Source organism: Gracilinanus agilis, chromosome 5, assembly GCF_016433145.1.
Source record: "Gracilinanus agilis isolate LMUSP501 chromosome 5, AgileGrace, whole genome shotgun sequence".
Lineage (NCBI taxonomy): Eukaryota > Metazoa > Chordata > Mammalia > Didelphimorphia > Didelphidae > Gracilinanus > Gracilinanus agilis.
The window spans coordinates 215,677,346-215,699,116 of NC_058134.1; the positions used below are offsets into that span (position 1 = coordinate 215,677,346).

A 21,771-nucleotide genomic window follows, 5' to 3' on the forward strand; every position below is an offset into this window, starting at 1 on the left:
AAGGGGAGGGTCCTTCTGCAGTTTTCCCCTCCTTCATCCTCCCTCCTGGCCCTGCCTGGGGGGCGCTTGAACCTCAGCACTGGGCTTGGGAGTCTGGAGACTCCAGGATTCTTATTCCCCAGCTCTGTGACCCTGAGCCAGGCAGCAGCTCTCTTTCTGAGTCCACTTTTCCTCGATTCGCTAATGGGGATGAAGAGGCATCATGGCGGAGCCCTGCTGGACTCTCGAGTCAGTAGAGATGTTTAGTTGATGGTTTCTGACCATGAGCTACCAAACAGTCACTATTACTATTATTATCACTGCAGTGTTGTGGGAGAATCTTAACAAGGGGTCAGGAACCCTTCCACTCAGCTTGGTGATGGCAGTGCAGGGGCCGGGCAAGTCAGTAAGGCTTGGGTTCACTTCCTCTTAGAAATATTAGCAATGCCTCCTAACCTCCCTGAGCCTCAGTTTCTTTATCTGCAAAATGAGAAATTTGGACTAAATGGCATCTAAAGGATGGCCAGGATGCTGAAAAGAACACCACCCTGGTCAGCAGCCCTGGGTCCATTTCCCTGGGCCTGCCACTTGGAGCAGGGTGACCTTGGGTAAATCACTGCCTCACTGCTCCTCCAGCTTGCCACTTCTCTAAAAGAAGGGGATGTCCCAAATGATTTCAAGAGTGCTGACATTCTGTGATTTTGTGTGGTTTAGTTTTCCTCCCTAGAAGGATCATGGGCCGAGAAGACCCAGGGTTCCTAGGAGCTGGCTGGCTTGCACATGGGCCCTGCCTTTGCCCCTGGTTCTGCTTTTTATTTTTAAAATGAGCTCATCTCTGGGTTGGGAAGTCTGAAGGGCCATTTGATACTCTGACTGGGCTTTTCCCAGTTCTCTCTCTGTTCTGAGCCGCTCTCCCATATCCTAATCCCTGGGGCAGAACTAGACTGTCCATGCCCACACCCCTGTGGAATGCCCACTTGGATGGCACTCTAGAACTTGCCTTCTTCATGCCAGCACTCTTGTCAGCTCTCCAGAGGTGGAAACAGGCTCAGGGTCACCCCATCCATAGTCAGCTGGCAAACCTAGGATTGGGGATTTTTGGCTTCTGTCTTTATGGTGCCCCCAGGTGTTATGGGAGGGGGGCATCTTTCTCTGTAAGATGTCTTTTGAGCCATCCTGCAGCCAGCCCTGTAGGAAGCAGGTAGGAGAAACCGAGGGCAGGGAGGGGAAGGAAGTGCTCAGGGAATCTTGAGTGTGGTGTGTCTTGTCATCAGCTGATGCCAGCACTTGGGAGCATGACTACAGCCCTCATGTGACTTGCTCTTAAGCACCCTTTTGGGTCACAGAAACCCAGAGCAGGGGCCCTCCCACATCCCACAAGAAGGCTTGAGGATCTTCAGGGGGGCACCCTTCCCTCTTAGGGGTGGCTGGAAAGTCTTTCCAGACTTCATTCTTCCACGAATTGCTCCTGGCCTCCTCTGGGGCCAGCAGAACAAAACGGATCCTTCCCCACTTGACAATCTGTTGGTCAGTCGTCAAGTGTTCCTTCTCCTTACCCTAACCTCACTTCCAATCTTCTCTTATTCAGATGAAATCTCCTTAGTTCTTCCAACAGATCCCTCTATGGCATGGCCATCAGCATCCCCTCTTTCAGAGTGTCCTCCTAAGGGAGTGCCCAGAAGTAACCGCAATCAATATTCCAAATACCGTTTGCCCAGGATGTGCCTTGGATGTGTTATTTCTCTTAACAAAGCCTAAAATTGCATCCATGAGTTTTTTCTTGGTTTTCTTGACTGTTGGTCAGTGATAAAGAAGGAGGAGGTCCTTGGTTGAGTTCTCCTGGATTGAGAGATCTGCCCTGAGAGGAGAACATCACCCCATCCCTGGGAGTTCTATGCCAGCTGGAATCATGGGTCCCCCAGCTTCTTGGTGGGAAGAGAGTGGGGACCTGCTCCTGGCAGCCAGAGGAGGCATCAGAGAGGCAGGAAGGTGGCAGCAACAGGAGCCTGGAGAGTGGTGGAAGGGTTAGAAAGGGATCACCCAGGCCCAGTTTCTTGGGTGGTTGGTTGTCCCAGAGATGCCTGAGAACCTTGGAGGTTCTCCTGCCGTTTCATTGGTGAGGAAAATAAGGCCCAGAGAGGGAAGGCCTTGACTATGCTGTACCCCAACTCCACACTCGGAGTAAATAGGAACTGGGGTGATTTCCAGTTGGGAGTCTTTGCAATTGTTCTGTGTTGCTATCTGAGAAGACTACACAGGATCTAGAACTGAGAAGGAAAGGAGGGTTGCCTTTTTGGGCTGTGATTCCATTCCACAAGCATTTATTAAACACCTTCTGTGTGCATGCAAGTTTATTTTTGCATCCCTTCTGGGCCTAGTGCAATCTGGAAAACAACAGGTGCTTGAAAGATGTTTGCCAGGCTTTAGGCAAGGAGGGAGGAAAACTAGGATTAACAAAAATACAGGGGCAGCTAGTCAGCACAGTGGATAGGAGCCAGGCCTAGGGATGAGAGGTCCTGGTTTCAAATCTGACCTCAGACACTTCCTAGCTTTGGGACTCTAGGCAAGTCTCTTACCCTCTTTGTCCTTCTGTTACTAAGACAGAATGTAAGGGACTGACTCCTCAAGGAGCTTACAGCCTAATGGGGTCAAGCAACATTTTCCCAGGCCACTAAAGGGAAAGGAAGGATGTGTTTGGGCAGAGGAGCCCCAGGCCAAGTGTCCTGAACCGATTCTGGAGGGAGATGAGGGATTTCCCCTCTCTTTCCCAGTAGGCGGTGCCCTTGGTGACTTGACATGACAAGCTTGGATGGGGGAGAGCCACAGGCTGTCCCACCCAGCTCTGATGCCAGAGGGATGGAGGGAGAAGCAGCCACAGTGTGTGTGGCTTTGGCTCCTGGTGCCCGGCAGCTGGGTGGGGGATCAGGCCGCTTTGATGGGGCGGATCTGTTTCTGAGGGAGGTAATTACCCTGCCCTGATCCATGTGGCCTCTCTTGTCATCTTCCAGGGAGGAGAGAGCTGTTTAGTTTGGCCCAGGTGACTGGCTGGGCCTCAGGTACCTGCCTGTGTACCTGCCTGCCCGCCTGCTCCACCCCTGCCCCTACCCTGGCCACTACCCCAGGCCTGGGAGCAGGTAGAACAGTGTGATAACATCAGGGATTGGCACCCTGGACCCAGCCCCAAGTGCCACCCCTCTCTTCTCTTTCTGGAGAGGGAGGGTGCTCTTCATCCCAGCTGTGCTAACAGTGTTAGTCAAATCACCAGCTGCTCTCAGGAAACCTGGGCTCCTGCCATCTTCCCCCTCCCAAGCCCAGCCCAGCCAAGCCAAGCAGAACAAACTAGTCCCTGATCCCCAGAGTGCTCTGGGAAGGCAAAGTAGTACAGTGGAAAGAAGACAGGATTTGGAATTAGAGGGTCTGGGTTCAAATCCCAATTCTGGCATTGATAATCTAGACCTTTTTTTCCCTCACTCTGTGCCTTAGTTTTCTCATCTATAAGATGAGGTTGGATTAAAGGATGTCCATGGATTTTCCTGCTTTCAGTGGATGACTTCATGTAGAAGTCGAGGCAGTCTAGCCTGAATGGCCCTGAGCAAGTCCCTTCTTTCCCCTTTTCTGGTTTCCTCCCCTGTAAGGAAGAGGGGTTCAGGCTAGATGGCCCCTATCTAACTCCCAATCACCTTCCCTATAGTCCAGGGGCTCTGCCTCTCCCCTTCCAGAGCCCAGAAGGGAGCTGTCAGTGCCCTCTGGCTTGGGATAATGCCATTCTGGCAACCCAGGGCTGCCTCCCACTGGAGGCCTTCAACAGCAGAAGGAACCCTGCTTGGGGAGCACATGGGCAACATCTGACACCTGGGGAGGTCAGCTCTGCAGCATCAGCTCTCACCTCCCTGGTTATCCCCATCCTTATCAGCCTCCTTGAATCTCAGAGCTGCCACACCGCCACACCATGCCCCATGGATGGTCCCTTAGCCTTCACTTGATGAGGGTTCAAAGTCCTTCCCTTCTTTAAGCTATAGCTTTCCTACTTCCTTCAACTGATCCTTCCTTGGTAGCATCGGTCATATGACTCTCTTCCTCATCCCGGAGGCCAGCTCATCAACATCCTTTCTAAAAGGTAGGCAGCAGAACTAACCCCAGTCCTCCTTTTATGGTCTGGTCAGGCTCAACACTTGTTCTGGACTTTTCCTTCAGCCTCTAATTAGGACTCAAGATCCACTGGGCTTTGGCCATCGTGTCACACTCCTTGGCTGTCTCAGTGGTGATCATCCATCAACAGATTTTACATTTACAAAGGAGGTTCTCCATTGTCCTTCTTTTTTTATTTTTTCCCCAGACTGGGTTTCCCTGTCTTGGCCAGGCTTCAGAAGCACAGTGGCCACTCCCTGGCTGCCCCCACTGCTAAGCATCAAGGAAGCTTTGACTTGCTTCATTTCCTCCCACCTGAGCTAGTTTGCAGCCTCTGAATGATTTAAACCTGCCAGTAGCCCAGAACTCCTGAGCTCCAGAGATCCTTTCTGTGTGAAACGCCACCAAAGGGATAGTTCAGAGAGCATGTAGTAGAAGGTAACATACTCCAAGGGCTAACTTAATAGCCCGGATGGCACTAGCTGGGGAGAGAAGGCTAAATTTAGCATCGGAAAGACTCAAGTTCAAAATCTGCTTCAGAAACTTATTAGCAAGCAGTGTGTGCTCATTTTTCTCATCTCTAAAATGGGGACAATAATAGCTCTTGTCTCTTAAAATTGTAAGGGGGATGGTCTATGGAGAGTGTTTGTAAAACCTTAAAGTGGTCCACAAGTGAGAGCTGGTAGGAGCAGCAGCTGGACAGACAGGGGGACAGGCCTGAAGAAGTCCAGGAGTTTAGAGGAAGTGATCAGGCTTGGGGAATTCAGGTCAGAGATTAGAACATGCAAAAGCCTTAGAACAGGGAATGGCAGAGCTGGAGAGGCCTTAGCACAGGGAACATCAGAGTTGGAAGGGATTTCAAAAGACCCATCTAGTCAGCAAGCATTCATTAAAGACCTGCTGCGTGCCAGGCACTGTGCTAAGCACTGGAGATACAAAGGGAGCAAAAGAGCACCCAAGCTCTGGAGGATGTCGCCCCTGAAATCTAAGGAGGTGAGACAAGGTGTTTCTAGGGGGCTGCAGAAGAGACCACCGCTAGTGTGACCTAGAAAGGTGCCTTGCCTACAATCCTCTCACTGACAATGCCCGTGAATGGGAAGTGCCTTATCCTGTACCTGCTGCCACATGGTTAGGGCTAGGACCCCGCTGGTCCCCCTCCTCTCATGCCCCACAGTCCTGCTGCCAGGTGCCCGTCCAGGGGACAAGTAGTAACTTGGCAGCAGGCCTTGGCAGAGTGGACAGCCCTCAGCATCCCCTGCAGAAGAGTGTCCCTTCCCTCAGACCCTGCTTTGTAACTCAGCTGAGAATCCAAGGCCTGGCTGAGTTCCTGCCTCCTCAGGCCCTCAAGTTCCCAGAGCCCTAGCCTTTGCCCTGGCTCCCTTCCCTACCCCCACCGCAGCCCGTGTTTCTAGGACCAAGTCATGGGAAAACAGCTCCTCCCTCTAGCCTTAACTAAACATCAGGAACCAAACTTTGGGTCAGTCAACATTTACTCTGTGTCTACTGTGTGGGGAGGCTGGTCCTGAGTCGCTGGGGGTGGGAAGACAGAAAGGAAAGGCCTTGGGCTTGGCCCCAGCCAGGTGCAGGGAAACCTGGTGCTATGACCTTGGGCCAGTCCCTTCCCTGGGCCTCAGTGTTCTTATTGGTAGAAGGAGATAAGAGACCTTTCCAGCAAGCCCTCATTGACCCACTGCCTTGAGCCCTTTGAGGTTGGGGGCTGGGAAATCTGGGAAAGAGCATTCGATTTTGGAGTCTGGAGAGACCTGGGTGTTACTGGCTAGGTGACCATGGCTAGGCAGGAATGCTCGGACCACCCGCCAGCCTCCTCACAGGCTTGTTAGAAGGACTGAGGCAGATGGCAGATGCAGAGCTCTGGAAAAGGCCAGGGAAATGGCAGCTCTTACAGTGAGGGAGGCACCAGGGTACGGTGCAAAGAGCCCTGGCTCTGGAGTCAGCAGAGAGGGGTTTGGATTTTGCCCCTGATGCTGCCTTTCCATGGGACCTTGTGGGAGGTACTTCATTGGTAAAAGGAGAGGGTTGGGGGGGCAGCTGGGTAGCTCAGTGGATTGAGAGTCAGGCCTAGAGACAGGAGGTCCTAGGTTCAAATCCGGCCTCAGACACTTCCCAGCTGTGTGACCCTGGGCAAGTCATTGACCCCCATTGCCCACCCTTACCATTCTTCCACCTATGAGCCAATACACAGAAGTTAAGGGTTTAAAAAAAAAAAAAAAAAAGGAAAGGGTTGGACCAAATCACCTCTGAGATCCCTTACAGAACTATTATCTATAGAATGCAGTTCAAATTTCACACACTTTCTTGCTGTGTGACCCTGGGCAAGTCACTTAACCTCCACTGCCTAGCCCTTGTCCTCTCATGGCTTGGAGTTGTTACTAAGTAAGAATTTTTTAAAAATGTATGTTAATGACACATGTTAAAACCAGTGGAAATGTGCATCGGCTATGCGGGGGGGGGAAGTCGGGGGGTGAAGGGGAGAGTAAGAGCATAATCATGTAACCATGTTAACTTTTCTAAAATATAAATATTAATAAATGTTTTAAAAAATGTAAGGTCTTTTGGCTAAAATATGGCTTTTTAAAACCCTTAACTTCTGTCTTAGAATCAATGCTGTATGTTGGTTCCAAGGCAGAAGAGTGATAAGGGCTAGGCGGTGACTTGCCCAGGGCCACACAGCTAGGAAGTATCTGAGGCCAGATTGGAACCCAGGACCTGGCTCTCCATCCAGCTGCCTCCTGGGTATGGCTTTAATGAAAGGTCTGAGTGAGCCCTGGAGGGATGCCCACCACTCTGCTTGGGCCCCAGTGAAGTGGAGGCGCCTTCCATGGAAAAGGACCTTCCTAATGGAGGAAATATTTGCAGAGAAGGCGCCCCTCCCTAGGCTCCTTCAGTTAGCATCGAGGAGCCCTTCAGAGGAGCCTGGGGGGGTCGGGCCGCCCGCCTGCCATCATCTTTTCCCAGCAGTCTAATTAATCAGGCAGCTCAAAGAGCCGCGCCGTCCGTCCCTCTCACCTCCTTTGCTCTGCTCTGGAAGCTGCTCTAGTGCAGCCAGCCCTCCCTTTGGCCTGCCTCCCCTCCCCCCACCCGGGTGGGATCTGGGGGGCCGCCCCCACCCCGCTGTGGCTTGTGAAACCTGAACCCCATGCGATTATGGCCCGGGATGTCATGTGGCCCTTCGGATACTGGCGAAGCGATGTTGTAGCGTGGACGGCTTCCCTGGAGGAAACTGGGCCATGGGTGGGGAACGGTTCACCCCCTTATTCAGTTTCATGTGCTTCTGGGGAGAGGCCAGAGCAGCGCTCTGAAAATAGTCTTGGCCGGACACAGGGCATGGGAGGATTTCAGGCTTGGGTACCTGGGAAAAGGAAGAGGCTGGCTGCCTGCATTTTCTTTCTTTTTTTAAACCCTTACTTTCTGCCTTAGAATCAGGACCTTGGACTGGTTCCAAGGCAGAAGAGTGGTCAGGGCAAGGCAGTAGGGGTTAAGTGACTTACCCAGGGTCACTCCGCCAGGTAGAAAGTATCTGAGACCAGGTCTGAACCCAGGACTTCCTATCTCTGGGCCTGGCTCTCAATGGCAAATATTTAAGGTCTGAGAGCCAGGCCCAGAGACTGGGAGGTCCTAGGTTCAAATCTGGCCTCTGACACATCCTAGCTGGGTGACCCTGGGCCTAGCTGGGTAACCCCCATTGCCTACCCTTTACTGCTCTTCTGCCTTGGAACCAGTACATAGTAGTGATTCTAAGACAAAAGATAAGATTTTTTTTTTTTTTAATTTTAAACCCTTAACTTCTGTGTATTGACTGGTGGTAAGAGTGGTAAGGGTAGGCAATGGGGGTCAAGTGACTTGCCCAGGGTCACACAGCTGGGAAGTGTCTGAGGCCAGATTTGAACCTAGGACCTCCCGTCTCTAGGCCTGGCTCTCAATCCACTGAGCTACCCAGCTGCCCCCAAAAGATAAGATTTTAAAGGAAACAACCTACTGCATGCAAAGCATGTATTGAGTGATGGGGAAACAATAGTGAAAAACATGGGAGACTTTTGAGCTTCAGTGGGAAATGAAGGGGTTTGGTGAGGAGGGCCTATGTTCAAAGAGTCCTGCTGCCACCAATTATCTGTGTGACCCTGGACAAGTCACTTCTCCCTGGCTCTTAGTGTTCTTCTCTGTAAACTGAAGTGATGGAGCTCAATGGGCCCTTCTTCCCTGGGAATGGCATAGCGGGTCCTCCCGGGGCTAAGGGTCTAGTGGCGGAGATGCATCTTGTACAGCAGAGACCCTCGTTTTCCTTACTCCTGATGGACTAGATGTCCTCTCCACTACCATCCTAGGGGGCAGCTGGGTGGCTCAGTCATTTAACCCTCATTGCCTAGCCCTTACCACGCTTCTGCCTAAGACTGAAGGCAAAGGTTCAAAAAAAATATTAAGATAAACAACCAAAGAGAAAACCTTCTGCCCCTGGGCCAAAGGAGAGGTCTAGGTGAGGGAGAAGATTGGAATCAGGGAGGGCTTCCTGAATTCTTGAGCAGAGCCTCGAAGGAAGAGAAGAATTTCAGTATGTAGAGGTGAAGAACAGGTCCCTTCCGGCCCCGGGCCCGGGGTCATTAGGATAGGGCTCGGGAGCAGCTGGCAGGCTGATACTTCCAGATCTGGCAGGGACCTTAAATGTCATCTCTGCCAATTTTACAAATGGGGAAACTGAGGCCCAAGGAAGTGACTTCTTCATCAGGGTCTCACCACCGGTAAGTGGCAGAGCCTTCAGCATCCTTTCTACGGTGCCTCCCCGCCAGAGCTGAGCCATTTCCCTGAGTGTGTCTGTCTTTGCCTTCGCCTTCCTTCGTCCTCCCTGCTGGTTCTGCCAGGTCTCCGGTTCCCCTGGTGCCCCACATCACGTCTCCTCGGGGGGAGGAGGGAGGGCGGTGCCCGTCCTGCTCCCTAGCTCACCTCTTCTGCTTTGTGTCTTTGCCTGGCAGGGGGACCCCATTCCTGAGGAGATCTATGAGCTGCTCAGTCAGCCCTCGCTCCGCTCCATCAGTGACCTCCAGCACCTGCTTCGGATAGACTCCGTAGGTAAAGCCAATCTGCCTGAGCATCCCGACGCTTCCTCTCCCCTCCCCACCTCCCGCTGGGGACCAGAGCGCCTGGCTCGGGGTGGCAGGGCTGCTGGACCTGGAAGCCAGTCATCCCATCATCCACACGAGGAGGCAGCTGGGCTGGGAGGCTCGGGATGGAGAGCCAGACCTAGAGATGGGAAGTCCTGGGTTCCAATCTGGCCTCAGACACTTCCTAGCTGGGTGACCCTGGGCAAGTCCGTGCTCCAGAGGTGAGGGAAAGGATGGCTTCTCTGGGAAAGTCTCCCCATCTTAGCTGGCCCCTCGCCCCTTCTCCGAGGTCTCTCAGGGACACCTGGCTAAGCCTGAGAGTTACCCTGCCCCAGCCAGAGCCCAAATCTCAGGCACGTGCTCCCTGGCACACACGTGCCAGGGCCAGCGGGCTGGGGCAGGAATATATTTATAAACTCGGTCTTCAGGGCAAATTCCATTCTATTCTAACCCCCCCTGCCCATCCCCTCCCCCAGCTCTCCTCTCTAGGGTTTTGTCTGTTTGTGGCCTTGTGATCCTTGCCGAGACACTATCTATGGGGGAACAGAATTTCCTCCCTTTGTTCCCTCTACCAGTCGGTCCACTGGCGTCCTCTCAAAGGCATTCTCGCTCCCTTTCAAACTGGCCCGCTCTGGGGAGGAGGAGGGAGAGCGGGAGGGGGCACCAGCTGTGTTCCCCTATTGTTGAGAGGAGACAGGGGCTCCCCACCCAACGGCGGCCTCCTGCAGCCCACCCTCAGCCCCGTGCCCTTCCAGCCCTGGTCACACAATGGGGCAGCCTCCAAATTTAGCCATCCTCCTGTTATCAAGACCTCCTCCATCGCCAACCGCCTCCCGGCCTTCCCGCTGCCCACCCGCCCACCCTCTGGCTAAGAGGGGCAGCCCGATCCGCAAGGGCACATTTGTCTCAAGGCAACCATATTTTTTTTCCTAATTGACTTCGTTTCTCTAAAGGCATCTTTCCTTCCGCTCCATCCATCCCTCTCCTCCCACCTCTCTCCACCACCCCCCCCCAACCCCAGTGAAATTCCAAAGAAGGGAGCGGAAAAATGAAAGGAGACAGCAGGGTGGGGACAGACAGACAGACACTGTCTTGGGACTAATTAGGAGGACGGAAATGAATCCGGCAAGACATTTTCTAAACCGGATTCCCCTGAGAGAGCCGCCTGGCCGGCCAGCTAGAGGAGGGAGCTCTGCTCTTAGCCTCAAGGGACCCGGCTAGCTGGGGCTCTGAGCAGAGACACATGGCCGGAGGAGGAGGGAAAGGAGAGCTGGGAAGGTGTGGGAGTGAGTCAGGAAGCCCAGGATCAGACCTTGGAGGGTGTCTGGTTTGGGCAACCCGGCTCCCTCCTTTACCAGAGGTTCAAATGAGGCCCAGAGGAGAGGGATGGCTTGCTTATTGCCACCAAATACTAAGCATCTGCGCGGCTTTTGAACCCAGATCACCTCCAGGGGAGTGTGACATTGTAAGAGGAATTGGGTGACCTGGATTTTGGGTCCTGCCTCTCGCATGATCTGCCCACGTATGTCCCTTCTCTGAGAAATGAGAAGTGAATGGTTTGGCTAGTGTGTGTGTGAAGTTCCTTCCAGCCCCTAATCCTTGGAGCCCCCCTTGATAAGGATCATCTGTAAAATGGGGATAATAAGACTACTTCCCAAGGTTGTTGTGAAGATAAAATGAGGTCATTATGCTGCATTTCACCCAGTGTCTGTAAGCGCTGTGTATAATCATGTGAGCTGTTTTTATTTTTGAAGTTCTGAGCCAGGCACTGGAGAGACAAAGAGCAAAAAAATAAAATAGTGTCTGCCCTCAGGGAGCTTCTGTTCTATGGTGAACTTGTCACTTAAAAGTCTTGAGTTCAAATCATGTCTCTGATGCTTAGACCTCAGGTGACACGAGACAAGTTAGGTAGCCTTACTGTGTCCTTATCGTTAAAGAGAAGAGGGTCTGGAGGCCCGTAGATGACTCAGGGTACAGAGAGCCAGGCCTGGAGAGGCAGAGTCCTGGATTCAAATCTTGACTCAAGACATTTCCTAGCTATGTGAACCTGGGTAAGACATTTAACTCGCACTGCCTAGTTCTTCACTCTTCGACCTTGGAACCAATATACAGTATTGATTCTAAGACAGAAAGTAAGGACTTAAAAGAGAAAAGAAGAAGGTTGGAGTCGTAGTTTCTGGGGTTCACTCAGCTTGGCGGAGATCAGGAAAGGCTTCTTGGAGGTGACAAGTGGATTTTAAAGGGAAGGAGAGATTCCAAGAATTCTTCGGGACTCTTTTAAGAATAAGAGGCTCTCCATTCAGAGCAGGAGCTGGGATTTAGCACATGAAGTCCCACTGAACTTCCACGCCTAGCCACCACAGAAGTGAGCGGGTGGCCCATGGCTGGAACCTGTCGGTTCCCTCCTCCTCCCAGTCTCGGGAAGGCAGGGGGCTTGGAGGCCAGACGCCCAGGTCCTGGGGAGCAGCGGCCCTCTCATTCCATGGGAGCGGTCCTGTGGAAGGTGCTTCATTGGTTCTAAAGCACAGAGGAAGGCGGGTGTCCCCTGTTGGGGTTCTGGCCCCCTGGGCGGCTGATTGAGCCCGAGTTGACCTCCTGAGCCCACCTGTTCTTCTTTTAGGGTAGCCGTAGAGCCTTCCCAGCCCTCATCACTGATGCCCAGGCCAGGCCTTGCTGGGAAGGCCCTCTGCTGGGAGAAATCTCCCTCCAAACACCGCCATTCCCCCCCCCCCCCCCCCACCTTGGGCTCCCCCCTGGGGATTCTGGGAATTTCTCCATTCAGCACTTCCTGTGGGAAAGCAGGGGTGGCTGGGGGCACTGGAAACAACAGACTGCTCAGGGTCCTTGCACCAGCCTGGCCTGCGGGACCGGAGGTTTCACTTACAGTAGCAGAGGGGAAGGGCTATTTTTAACTCCATTTCTATGGGTTCTGGCCAAAAATGTGACTCTAACAGAGGGTGGGGTTGGCAGCCCCAGGGGAAGAAGGCTCGACTCTACCAAGCCTGTAGCCCCAGCCTCCGCTGCCTCCACCCCCTCTCATGTTTCCTCCCAAGACTCCCTCTGCCCTCACCCTCCCATACTCCCATGCAGGGATAGGACTCATGTCGGACAGAAGAGGACCCTAGCTAGCTCCAGAGCTGGAAGGGACCTCGGAAGCCATCCCGTCCAACGCTTCCATTTGGCACACAAGGAGGCCGAGGCCGGGGAGGGGGAAGCGGCTCGTTGGTAGCCACTCGGGACCATGCCCACACGGCGGTGCTCTCTGCTCCCACAAGGCATCCGTCCTCCCTGAGGGCACCACCCGTGCGGTGAAACAAGGGAAAGAGAGGAGCGAGGTTCTAGGACCTCCTCCTCCTCCTCCCACCCTTAAGCCCAGCGGCCCCCTGGCTCTCATTCTGGCTCTCTCGTTTCTGGGGCGCCAGAGTATCTGAATGGTTCTTCTCTTGCAGAGGAAGATGTGGCAGAAGTGGACCTGAACCTGACTCGGGCACATTTCCCGAGTGAGCCCGTGGTCCTGTCCCGGGAAAGGAGGAACGTAGGTAAGAAGGAAATGGTGGTCTCCTGGAAGCACCCCAAATGGTGCGCTGACTCCCCAAAGCTTGGTCGAGACAGAAGGCATTCCATTCCTTCCTGGGGAGTCAAAAGACCTGGGTTTGAACCCAAGCTCGGCCGCTCACTCGTTTGGGGACCTCCACTGGGTCCCTCGTTTCCCGGCCCTCCCTCTTCTCATCTCTTAAAGAAAAATGAAGGGGTTGGGCATACTGACCCTCCTTTAGAAATCTGATCCAGTGACCTCATCCAGAGAGGCCTTTGGGGAATGGGGGCTTTGAGAGACAGTCAGGAAGACCTGGGTCCTAATTCTCCTCTACTTTCGAAAGCTGGGCGATGCCAGCTAGGCAGAGGGTCTCCGTGTGCCTCAGTTTCCCCATCTGTATGATGAAGCGTTTGGACTAAATGACCTTTAAGCTCACAATGCCGTTAGGCTCTCCCTGAGGCCTTGGGTGCTGCTGCCAGCCTTTCCACTATGCCGCAGGACGGCAAGAATAAGTTAGCTTGGATTGAGGTGGTCTCGGACCTCCAGGACTGAGCTGTATCTCCCTGGACAAGTCACTTTCCTCATCTGGGTGGGAGCTTCCTCCTCTATGAAGTGAGGGTCTTCTTGGAGACCCAGGAGGACCCTGTATCACAGCCCTCGTTCCTGTCCCCTAGCCGCAGTGACCGCGGCCGAGCCAGCCATGATCGCCGAGTGCAAGACGCGGACGGAGGTGTTTGAGATCTCCCGGCGCCTCATCGACCGCACCAACGCCAACTTCCTGGTGTGGCCGCCCTGCGTGGAGGTGCAGCGCTGTTCCGGCTGCTGCAACAACCGCAATGTCCAGTGCCGCCCCACCCAGGTGCAGCTGCGCCACGTACAGGTGCGTGCCCATGGCGGGGCTCCGGCGAGGCGCCGCTCCTTCTCTGGGAGGAGAGGGCCTGCACAAAGAAACACGGGAGCGCCGGGACAGATTCTCAATGAGGGGGCACAGTAGAGAGAGAGCCAGAGACTGGCGATCCTGGGTTCAAATATGCCCTCAGATACTTCCTAGCTGTGTGGTCCTGGGCAAGTCACTTAACTCTGTTTGCTTAGCCCTTGCCAAAAGTAAGGGATTAAAAATAAATGAATAAAGTAAACTAGGAGACTTCGATCCCAAGGTCCTCTCTCCAAATCCCATGATCATTGGGAATTCCAAGGAGGGGGGCTATCAGGGCAGCTGGGCGGCTTGGGGTTCAAATCCGCCCTCAGACACTTAGCCGCCGAGTGATTATATCAACATTAGCTTCTGTTATTGTCCCGAGAAGGGAAAGGAACAGGAGAAATTGCTATCCCCTCACCAAGGTCAAATGCTCACTCAGCATGTTGTAAACCAGACGAGGCTCTATCAATATTAATGATCCATCCATCCATCCATTCAGTAAGCATTTTTGTCTTAGAATCGATCCCGCCTATTGGCTCCGAGGCAGAAGAGTGCTAAGGGCTTAAACAGCTGGCTTGGCCAGAATCACGTGGGGAGAAAGTGGCTCAGGCCAGATTTGAATTCATGATCTATCTCTAGGCCTGGCTCTCTATCCACTAAAATGTCACCCTAGTCCTAGTCCTCAGGGAGTTTCCATTCTCTTGGTGGAGAAGAACATGTATACAGAAAGTCAATATAAAATAATTTGGGGGAGCCCTAGCCACCGGGAGAGGCTTCCCCACAGCTCGAACTGTGAAGGAAGCTGGGGATTCTATCCTCTTCCTCTTTGTCTTCCTCCTTGATTTTCCTGGCTCCTACCACCTCCAGACTTCCCCAAGCTGCTCCCTTTCCTTGCTAAAAGGGAACTCGGTGGGTGTCGGTGACGCTTTGAGCAGCCCCTGCCCCCTGCACCCTTACCCCAGTGTCCCTGCATCATCCTCACCCAACTGGACGTCCTCACCAGCTGGAGTGTTCCCTGGAACATCCATTCCCTTCTCCCCGATGGATTTCCTCTCCAGTCAGCTGGAAACAGACACTTGACAGCTGACCAAACTCCCCCCCTCACTTCCTCCCAGACAGCCACCTGTCCCATCCGTCACCCCCACAGTCAACCCCTGTGAGCTTGGCTAGCACTTTAGGGATCGCAGGAGCGCGGATGCCCACCATCTCTGTTTGAGCCCCTCAGAGATGGAAATGCCTTTTTCTCATCTTGGGGGGGGGGTTGCTGGGGCTGCTGGGCAAGTCTAGGTAGACGGAAAGAATAAAGAGAGGGGAGAGATTAGGCTCTGAGGAAGGCAGAAATGGTCAAAAGTCTGCTCCGCTCTGTTCTTATTTCCATCCATCTCCTTCAGGTCAGGAAGATTGAAATTGTACGGAAGAAGCCAACCTTTAAGAAGGCAACAGTGACCTTGGAGGACCACTTGGCCTGCAAGTGTGAAACCATAGCAGCTCCTCGGAGCTCTGGGAGCCCCCAGGGACACAGAGGTACTGAGCTTTTTCCCTGCAGAGGTCAAGATGGTGGCAGAAGGGCTCCCCAACAAGTTTTCCTTCCTTTCCTCCCCTCCCTCCTTCCTTTCTTCCTTCCTTCTTCCTTTTAATTTTATTCCTTCCTCTTTTCCTTCCTCCCTCTCTTCCCTCACCTTCCATCTTGGAATCACTCTTGTTCCAAGGCTGAAGGGCAGTAAGGGCTAAGCAATGGGAATTAAGTGATTTGCCCAGGGTCACATAGCTAGTGTCTGTGGTCAGATTTGAATCCAGGATCTCTCATCCGGGCTCTCTATCCACTGAGTCACCAAGTTGTCCCTGGTTCTTTTTCATGCGTGCAGCCCCATCATCTTAACATAACACCTAGCATATGCTATAGATGTCTTGGAAATATTTATGGAATTGAATGAAATGAAGAAAGGAGCTGATCAGGCCATCTCCACTGCCCTCTCTTCAACAGGGACACCTTTTAGTCTGGAAAGACACCACATTTTGTGTGTGTGTGGTGTGTGTTGAAGTTTCTTAAAATAAATTTGACATTTTTTATTTTTACATCACCTACATACAGTGTATGCCTCTTTTTCAGACAGCATCCTGGATAACAAAGAATTTTTTAAAAAATGGGGCAGCTAGGGAGCACAATAGATAAAGAGTGCCAGGCCTGGAGTCAGAAGGACCTGGGTTCAAATGTGACCTCAGACACTTCCTCGCTGTGTGACCCTGAGCAAGTCAGCCCCAGTTGCCTAGCCCTTACCAATCATAGGTCTTAGAATTGGTACAAAGGCAGAGGGTAAAGGTTTAAGGGGGAAAAAACCCAACAAAACTGGCTTATTGAGAAATCTCACATCTATAGTATTCCGCACCCAGACTCTTCTACTTCAGCAAAGAAGGATGTTTTCTCATTATAGTTCCATAGCATTCAGTCTCATTGGTGCTGGTTTTTCTTTCGTACACTCTTGCCAGTGTATGTTTATGTGTAGAATTTTTCTGGTTCTGCTGACTTGATGTTCACGTAAGTCTCCCTGTGCTTCTCTGGAGGCTTCCTATTAAATGTTTCTTAAGGGTAATCATCCAGACTGTTATATTCATTCATCGGGATGGGCATTTGCTTGGTTTCCAATTCTTTGCTACCACAAAAAGGGCTGCCGGCACTCTTGGTGTCCGTGGAGCTTTCTTTTTGTCACTGACCTCTTTGGGATATATACCTAGCAGCAGGAGGTGTCTTTGGATCGAAGAGTTATGGGCATTTGGGACTCTTTTCTTCAAAGACTTTGAAATTGCTTTTCCGAATGGTTAACCAACCCCAAGTCTCAACTCTGCCAACAAAGATAGTTTCAGACTTTCCTCAGTCGCACTTCCCTGCTCCCACCAACATTCCCCATTCTCCGCTTTTATCATCTTTGCCAGTGTGCTGGCTTTGAGGTGAAACCTTTAGTGTTGTTTTCATTTGCATTTGTCTTATTTATTAGTGATTTGAAACATGTAGTTTTTCATAATTTGCAGTTCTTTTGAGAATTGTTTGTTCACATCCTTTGACCATTTATCTTTTGGGGAATGGCTTTTGTCCTTGTATATTTCCATTAATTGACTAAATATCTTCTATATCAAAGTTATAGAAAGATTTCTTTTGAATCAACTTTCCTTCTTGGCCTAGTTGAATTAATTTTATTCATGCAAAAGCTTATCAAATCTACATAATTTAAAATAGCCATTTTATCTTTTGTAATCTCTATCCTCATGTTTATTTTTATTTTTATTCATTTTTAAAGCCCTTACCCTTCATCTTAGAATCAATATGAAGTAAAGGCTGGGCAATGAGGGTTAAGTGACTTGCCCAAGGTCACATAGCTTGGAAGTGTCTGAGGCCAGTGAAACCAAGATCTCTCATCTCCAGGCCTACCTCTTTATCCTCTGAGCCACCAAGCTGCCCCCACCCATGTTTACTTTACATTTTTTTTCCCTTCCAACTTCGGTTATGAAAGATACCCAATCTGACCTTTAAAATTCAGGTCATGGCCCTTTTTTGAGTTTATTATGATGCAGGGTGTAAGATACTGGTCTAACCCTAATTTCTGCCAAATTGTCATTCAGTTTTCCCAGAAATTCTTGTCATATGAAAAATACTTTCCTATATTAGAATTTGTTTTGGGAATTGATTTATCAATTATTTCTGATTCTTGCTTGTCTAGAGTGTGTAGAGTTACTTCCTCGCTCCTTTTGACCTGAGTAGAATGGCAGGTTTTTTCTCTTGTCTCCTGAACAGGTGGACCCATCCCAAACAAGGTGACAGTGCGGAGGGTGCGGATACGGCGGCCGCCCAAAGGGAAGCACCGAAAGTTCAAGCACACCCATGACAAGACGGCCCTGAAGGAGAGCCTCGGCGCATAGGGGCACCCTCCAGGGAGAGCATGATGGGCAGGTAATGAGTGAGAAAACCCCCAATCCCTAGGTTTTCTTCTGCACCTGACCCTGGTGACTCTTCCTTGGGATAATCCCTGACTAAAGCAGATGGTAAAGTGGAAGGAGTGATGAATGTGGAGTCAGAGGCTCAGATTCAAATCCCAACCCTGCCATGAACTCCCTGTGTGACTTTGGGCCACTCACTTCCCCTTCTGTGGAACCTCTGTTTTCTCTAATGTGAGAAGGATGGATTAACCACACAATAATGGTCAAAAGGTCCTATCTCCAGCCAGCCCTATTCCCCTCTGTAATCCCTGCAATGTCACCAAAAGGGAAATTGTTATATAATGTCCCAGACACTTTGTTTTACAAGACACCCCCTCCTTGGTCCCTGGTCCCTCACCCCTCCAGCTCTTCTTCCTGGCTTTTTCAGGAGTGCCAGCCCCCCCCAGCTTCCTCTGGAATGCCTCAGGGACCTGTGTGCCCCCTGACTCTTGCACTCACTCTGAGCTTTGTCCCAGAAGGCTGATGTGGCTCAGGGGATCATAAATGATAGGCTTGTTGATCTAATGTAAGAGGGGACCTTACTTCCCAGCTACATGACCCTGGGCAAGTCACTTAACCTCTATTGCCAAGTTCTTACTGCTCTTCTGCCTTGGAACTGGCACACAGTGTTGTTTCTAAGGCAGAAGATAAGGTTTAAAAAATAAAAAGGAATCTCCATCGTCCTTTTGTTTGACTCTTTCCTCTATTGCTCAGATGGTGGAAATGAGGCTAAGGAAAGGAAGGGACTTGCCTTCGGTCATAGAGGGAGTATAATAGTCAAAATGTATATACCGCACAACGGAAGGCTCCTCAGCTCTGGGATCTCTGACCGCCATGTTCCTCTCTCTGTTTGGTTTCCAGGTTTATTTAATGTATTTCTCGTATTGCCCCCATGGGGTTCTTGGAGTGAGAATATTGTTCTTGTCCGTCCGTCTCGGATGGCAAATGGTGCTTCCCCCGCCCCACGGCCCTGCAGTGGATCTCCTGTCCCTCCCAGCTCAGCGGCACCCCGGCTCGCACCCTTCGCGTCCAGTAGCTCCTGGGGCCCGGCAAAGGCCCTGTACCCCGACCCCCACCCTCCCCACTGGCAGTGAAGGTCCTGGTGGGGAGGAAAGGGAGAAGCGGAGGACACCTTCGGTGAGAGGGGCCTCTCCTTCCATCCCTCTCGCTTTCCTCCCGGAGGCCTGGCCTGGGTGACAGATGGGACACCCCCAGTGGGGGCCTGCAAGCATCGGACCACCAAGCCAGATTTGGCCCCCAAGGACTTGGGCCCCGAGCCCGAGTGTCATCTCGAGGGTCCTGGACTGTGTGTGTGGGCTTCAGGCAAGACTTCTCGGAACCTGGCCAGTGCGCGAGGAGCACGGAGCTGGACGAGGCCATCACTCCCCATGTCCTGCCCATCCCCTGCTCGGTTATTTCACTTTTTATGCACATAATTTCTTCTGAAGCGGGTTTTGCCGTGGGAGAGCAGCCCGTGGCCAATAGTGCCAATGGGGGCTCACCTCCTGCTCCTCAGAGCACCGTCTCAGGTGGGCTGGAGACTGTCCTGTTGAGGGAAGCGGGACCCAGTCTGGTCATTTCCTTGTCCTGTCTTTCATCACTCACCCTCCCCTCCTCCTTTCCTCCCTTCTTCCCTCTCCCTGCCTTCATTTTCCTACACTAAGCTCAGCCCCCACCAGAGCCCTGGCTCAGGCATGCCCAGGGGGCATGAGTGGGAGGCTCAGGCTCCTTAAAGAAGGGGAACCCAGATGTATGGTGTGATGGAGGCTAGAGTCTGATGGATCCACATTTGGGTCTGTTTCTGGCTTCTGCCATTAACATATCCACCCCCAACCTCATCCCAACCCTGTGCCCTTAGGCAAATCCTTTCCCTCTCCAGGCCTCAGTTTCCCCATCTGTAAAATGAAGGGGTTGGACTAGATGATCTCTAAGGTTTCTTCCAACTCTTAAGTACAGTCCGTCCCAGAGCATTCTTGGCTCTACCTACTTGGGCCTCCTTTGGGGAAGGGCACCTGGGGAGAGAAGAAAACCAAAAAGGATCTCACTTGCCATTCCCAGAGGCTTCTGAGACTTGGAAACCAGCCCTCTGGCTTCTCCCAGGGTCAGCTTTCTGGTTTTCTTGGGGGAAGGAATGGGTTGGGGTGGCTCGTTCAGGGGTCCCCAGGCTTCCCTTCCCACTTTCTGCAGCCCTTTTCCCTACTCTGAAATCCGCTTCCTTCAGTTTGTAAAGTTGGTGATTATTTTTTTTTGGCTTTTCTTTTATTTTTTAAATGTAAAATTAATTTATATTCTGTATTTAAAGTTGTAAAAAAAAACCATATGAAACAAAAGCAAATGAACCCACTTGTTTGGTCTCTGTCACCTTTGTATAAGAAGTTTTCTCTTCCCTCTCTCCCACCATCCCTTCGTCAGTGGACTGCTGGCTGCCTTCCCCAAGTAGCCCTTTGCTCTGGGCCCCCAAGCTAGTCCTCTTGACTTGTAGTCCCTAAAGGAGAGTTCTGGATTTGAATCTAAGCTGTGAAAGCTTGGATAAGTCACTTTATTGTTTGGACCTCAGTTTCCCCATCTATAAAATGACGGTATTGGACTGGCTTATCTCTAAAGGTCTTCCTAGTTCTAAATGTTATACAAGGTGGTACACTGTGGCAGAAAAACACTGGACCTGGGCCCTGGAAGATCTGAGTTCAAGTCCAACCTTAGACACACCTCAGGACCTATAAACAGCCGGGCTCCTGGGAAGGTAGTTTCCCTACATTCTATCCCAGGGTCTGGTGGGAGGCATCTAGGATGTAGGACTGGCAAGAAGCCCAAGGTTAGAACCTTTCCCATATTGAACCTTGGAGTTAATTAGTAGTAAGCCCTCTATAGCTAGCTTTGGAGTCAGGTTTTATTTATTTTATTTTTTTCCTGCTCAGTGATCTTTTTTTTCCCAGAATATTTTTCCATGTTTCCATGATTCATTTTCTCTCCCCCATCCCATAGCCGACAAGCAATTCCACAGGGTTGTACAAATGTTGTCACTTGATACCTATTTCCATTTATTTTTATGAGGTCCCCAGCTTTGATCCTGGCTTTGCTTTATGTGTTCCTGGCCTTGGTTTCCCTCATCAGTGGAGAGGTTGGACTAGATCATCTCCAAGGTCTCTTTCTAACTCTAAACCTAAGATCCTAAGATTCTTCTTGTCTTTTCCCTAGTCCAGGGCTGTCAAACTCAAATAGAAGGGGGCAGCTGGGTAGCTCAGTGGATTGAGAGTCAGGCCTAGAGATGAGAGGTCCCAGGTTCAAATCTGACCTCAGACACTTCCCAGCTGTATAACCCTGGGCAAGTCACTTGACCCCCATTGCCTACCTTTACCACTCTTCTGCCTTGAAGCCAATACACAATATTGATTCCAAGACAGAAGGTAAGGGTTTAAAAAAAAAAAACTTCAAATAGAAGAGACATTCAACTGTATCTTTAAGGGCCCTTGGCCACATATTGACTTAGAAAACCACAGAGTAACATTATCTGTGTTCTATTGTATTTTTTTTAAACCCTTCCCATCTGTCTTCCTATCAATCAATATCAGACCTAGAAAAGAGTGGTAAGGGTTGGGCAATTCAGGTTAAGCAACTTGCACAAGAGTCACACAACTAGAGGCCACATTTGAACCCAGAATCTGAACTATTTCTCAATTACATTTTAATCTGGCTCACTTACTCTGGAGTGTTAGCCATACGTCTGGCTTAGACCAACTCTGTTCTAAGTAATGGAGGCACCCCATCTCCCCACACACATGCTAGAAGTCATCCAACTCCTACTTGAATACTTCCAGAGTTGGAGAACTCATTCCCTAAAAGGGCAGCCCATTCTTTGAGCAGCTTGGACTAAATACTGTCTTTGGGTCAGATGCTGGCTGAGCCTCGAATGCAAAAGAAGGAAAAAACCATTCCCCTTCCCCAAAGAAACATTCTAGGGAAGAAGACTACCTGCGAGCAACTCTAGCCAAATAAATTCTATACAGGAGAAATCGGAGATCATGTCAAGGGGAAGACATGGGTGCTGAGGAGGAACCTTTATTCCTCTCCTACCCCTGACTGAGGGAAGGGCTTCTTGTAGATTTTAGATGGGACTTGAAGAAAGACAT

General features: G+C 51.2%; 1 protein-coding gene across 1 annotated transcript; it reads left to right on the top strand.

The window, feature by feature from the left end:
* Positions 1-202: 202 nt before the first annotated feature.
* Positions 203-19,988, top strand: PDGFB (platelet derived growth factor subunit B). Its single transcript, XM_044679112.1, has 7 exons — positions 203-228; positions 8,930-9,189; positions 12,671-12,760; positions 13,431-13,636; positions 15,067-15,199; positions 17,463-17,618; positions 18,506-19,988. The coding sequence occupies exons 1-6, from the start codon at positions 203-205 to the stop codon at positions 17,585-17,587; spliced, it is 840 nt and encodes a 279-aa protein (XP_044535047.1). The 3' UTR covers positions 17,588-17,618; positions 18,506-19,988.
* The last annotated feature ends 1,783 nt before the right edge of the window (positions 19,989-21,771 follow it).